Source organism: Chiloscyllium plagiosum, chromosome 8 (genome assembly GCF_004010195.1).
Source record: "Chiloscyllium plagiosum isolate BGI_BamShark_2017 chromosome 8, ASM401019v2, whole genome shotgun sequence".
NCBI lineage: Eukaryota > Metazoa > Chordata > Chondrichthyes > Orectolobiformes > Hemiscylliidae > Chiloscyllium > Chiloscyllium plagiosum.
Genome location: NC_057717.1, coordinates 97,861,717 through 97,865,703, shown reverse-complemented (window position 1 = coordinate 97,865,703; position 3,987 = coordinate 97,861,717). Strand labels below are relative to the sequence as shown.

The 3,987-nt window shown below is 49.0% G+C and overlaps 1 protein-coding gene across 1 annotated transcript in view; it reads left to right on the top strand.

Moving 5' to 3' along the window:
- Window positions 1-3,987, top strand: part of LOC122552367 (AP-1 complex subunit mu-1-like) — a 62,880-nt gene that overhangs the window by 41,963 nt on the left and 16,930 nt on the right. The window contains exons 6-7 of the mRNA XM_043695117.1: window positions 1,360-1,486; window positions 2,573-2,787. Coding sequence (XP_043551052.1) covers window positions 1,360-1,486; window positions 2,573-2,787 — 342 coding nt within the window. The remainder of the gene's footprint in view (window positions 1-1,359; window positions 1,487-2,572; window positions 2,788-3,987) is intronic.

Below are 3,987 nucleotides of genomic sequence, written 5' to 3'. Positions count from 1 at the left end.
GATAAATGTGAGGTGCTGCATTTTGGGAAAGCAAATCTTAGCAGGATGTATACACTTAATGGTAAGGTCCTAGAGAGTGTTGCTGAACAAAGAGACCTTGGAGTACAGGTCATAGCTCCTTGAAAGTGGAGTCGCAGGTAGATAGGATAGTGAAGAAGGCGTTTGATATGCTTTCCTTTATTGGTCAGAGTATTGAGTACAGTAGTTGGGAGGTCATGTTGCAGCTGTACAGGACATTGGTTAGGCCACTGTTGGAATATTGCGTGCAATTCTGGTCTCCTTCCTATTGGAAAGACGTTGTGAAACTTGAAAGGGTTCAGAAAAGATTTACAAGGATGTTGCCAGGATTGGAGGACTTGAGCTATAGGGAGAGGCTGAACAGACTGAGGCTGTTTTCCCTGGAGCGTCGGAGGCTGAGGGATGACCTTATAGAGGTTTACAAAATTGAGAGGTATGGATAGGATAAGTAGACAAAGTCTTTTCCCTGGGATGGGGGAGTCCAGAACTAGAGGGCATAGGTTTAGGGTGAGAGGGGAAAGATATATAAGAGACTAACGGGGCAACTTTTTCACACAGAGGGTAGTACGTGTATGGAATGAGCTGTCAGAGGAAGTGGTGGAGGCTGATACAATTGCAACATTTAAGAGGCATTTGGATGGGTATATGAATAGGCAGGGATTGGAGGGATATGGGCCGGGTACTGGCAGGTGGGACGAGGTTGGGTTGGGATATCTGGTCAGCATGGACGGTTTGGATCCAAGGGTCTGTTTCCATGCTGTACATCTCTATGACTCTGTGACTGACCATCCAAAGAGTAAACCAGCCAGACCCATTCCCCTACCTGTAATCCTATATTTACCCCAGACTAATGCAGCCAACCTACACATCCCTGGGCATTGTGGGGCAATTTAGCATGGCCAATTCACCCTATCCTGCACATCTTTCAACTGCGGGAGGAAACCCACACAGACACAGGGAGAATGTGCAAACTCCACTCAGATGGTCACCCAAGGTGGGAATCGAACCCAGGTCCCTGGCGCTGTGAGGTAGCAGTGCTAGCCACCGTACCACCCCTGGAAACTGTTTCTCCCTTTTCACTCCAGCAAAACTCTTCGTGATTTTGAATGCCTGTATGGAATCTTCTCTTCACTTTCTCTGCTCAACGGGGAACAGCCCCAGTATCTCTGGGTTCCCCACAATTCCCTTGTCTCTGTTCCCATTGCAGTAAAACTGCTTCGATTTCCCACCCCCCACCTCTCCTCTCCAAGGCCATGGTATGATGAGATCAGGGCTGAGGCGGGAGGTGAATCCCACGTGTGGTTTTATATTTCCCGCTCACTCCTCCTCATCTTTGGGCAGGTCAGCGCCAACGGGAACGTTCTGCAGAGTGAGATTGTCGGCAGCGTGAAGCTCCGGGTTTTTCTGTCCGGAATGCCGGAACTCCGGCTGGGGCTGAACGACAAGGTGCTCTTCGAGCTAACAGGACGTAAGTAGCTCATTAACAGCCGTCCTTGTCAGCTCGGGCAGCTGTCTCACCAGATGAGATAACCCCAAAGAGCTCTGCCACCAGAGGAAGTGGTTGCTTTGTGTGAGAGTCCTTGGTGTCGCGTGCGAAAGAGCATTTTCCTGGAGAAGTGATGAGAATGTGGCTCATCCCTTTTAATGGTCTGTTTCAGGTCAAATCATCATCAGCATGTTCCCACTCTCCCATCAGAGAGAGATGATTGGTGGTTGAATTGAATTGAATTTATTGTCACGAGGCACAGTGGAAAGCTTTGTCTTGCGAGCAATACAGGCAGATCACAGAGTTAAGTGGCATAGATAAGTAAATAGGTAGGTAAACAGCAGCAAAAACAAAAACACAGGTACAGGCGAATGTTAAGAGTTTGAGAGTCCATTCAGTATTCTAACAACAGCAGGGTAGAAACTGTTTTGAAACCCGCTGGTGCGTGTGTTCAGGCTTCTGTACCTTCTCCCCGATGGTAGAGGTTGTAGAATAACATTGCCAGGGTGGGATGGATCTTTGAGAATGCTGGCGGCCTTTCCTTGACAGCGGGCCTGGTAGATGGATTCTATAGATGGGAGGTTGGTCTTTGTGATTGTCTGGGCCGAGTTCACCACTCTCTGTAACCGTCTCTGCTCTTGAATGGTACAGTTGCCATATCAGAGTTTAACTTGAAGTTCACTACATCTCAGCTGAGGGATGTGGTCCAGAGGGCAGGACCTTCATGGTGATCACAGCTCGGACGGGAATTGAACCCACGCTGTTGGCATTGCTCTGTATTGCAAACCAGCCATGCACCCAACTGAACTAACCAGCTTCACACTCTATCTCAAGATCATTTATAGCCTCCTTTATTTGCTGTCTCTCCATTTGAGCAGTTGATTTGTTCCTCCCTCTCCAATTAATTGCAACGCTCACAAGTCATGATGTGAACAGATCTTGTTTTGTACATTTCAAATTCTTTGTTGATTTGGCTTTTGGTGTTATATTCGAAGATGAGTGCTTCTCCCTGCCCACCCCTCGTACTCACTCTCAACAAAACATATAGTTTCCCCATGTATTGAGCAGCTGAAGGACAAGGGGCAACAGAGGCATTGCATCACGTGCCAGCCATGGGGCACACTGGCTGGAGATGGGCACTGATTCGGTTGGCGGCTGCTTGCCCCGGAGGACAAGCACCTGAGCAGCGCTGTGAAGAGCTGAAGGGACTGGCAAAGCACAAGAAGTTTCGGAGTAAAAATCTCTCGCTGGATTTGAATCGCCTGAGGACTGTCGGACAGATTGTAACCACACGGATATGTTTGCTACGGAAGCGCGAGATGTGGAAAAGAATACAAGGTTTTCAAAACACCGAAAAGAGGAATGAGTGGTCTGTGGCTGTAACCAGAAAAACGGGAAGAAGTTGCCAGAGAATAAGGATGGGCTCCATCATGTTCCATGTGGGTGCACTCTGCACAAATCATTCAGTTGTGCTGATGTGCCACTATCTCTGAATGCAACCCAGTCGAATCAGGGAATCACTCATATTTAGTAACCCATCCCTCTAACCTCTGCCCACCTTGAGGTAGTGCATCGTTATATGCACCCTGCTTTTAAGATCATTCATCTTCCAAACTTTGAGCTCTGCTTGTGACACTGCCTGGCAATGAGAATGCTTGCTTGCATCCAGACACACAAATCAGTTGGTTTGCTCACTATCTGCATCATAACCTACAGTGTGCTCTAATGCTTTAAATAAACTAATCCCTACTGAGTGATTGCTAGATGATTGCTGTGACAGTGCATTCATATGAGGTAGCACTGTGGATTGTAGGTCAGTCCTAGCTGCATCAATATGACCATTAATTCTGTCTTGGTGCATTGTTGCACCTAGCACCCCTGAATTAGTCTTGCAGAGAGATTATAATCTCCGAATAAGGCATCACTGATTTAAGGAACAGCAAGCTCTCTTCACTCAGTGATGTGAATCTTTCCCTACCTCAGAGCAGTGGCGATTCAGTCAGTGAATATATTTGGAGCCAGGACTAGCCTGTTAGAATCTTGGAGCATGAAAGCCAATGGGGATTGGATGTGGAATGAGGTACTGGGGTAGCAGGTCAGCTGGGATAGTCTGAATGCAAGAGGAAGTCAGAGGAGGTCAAATCTACTTGTGCTCCTTATGCTCAATCATTCTCTTTTTCGCTCGCACTCTCCCACTCGCTGTCCCTCGCGCTCTCCCTCTTCCCCCTCATGCTCTCGCTCCCTTGCCCTCTTGCCTCCTCCCTTGCCCTCTTTCCCTCCCTCGTCCCGTCCCTGGTGCTCCCTCGTGCCCTCCCACGTGCTCTCTTGCTCCCTCGCACCCTCCCTGGTGCTCCCTTGTGCCCTCCCTCGCGCTCTCTCACTCCCTCGTCCCCTCCCACGTGCTCTCTTGCTCCCTCGTGCCCTCCCTGGTGCTCCCTCGTGCCCTCCCTCACGCTCTCTCACTCCCTCGTCCTCTCCCACGT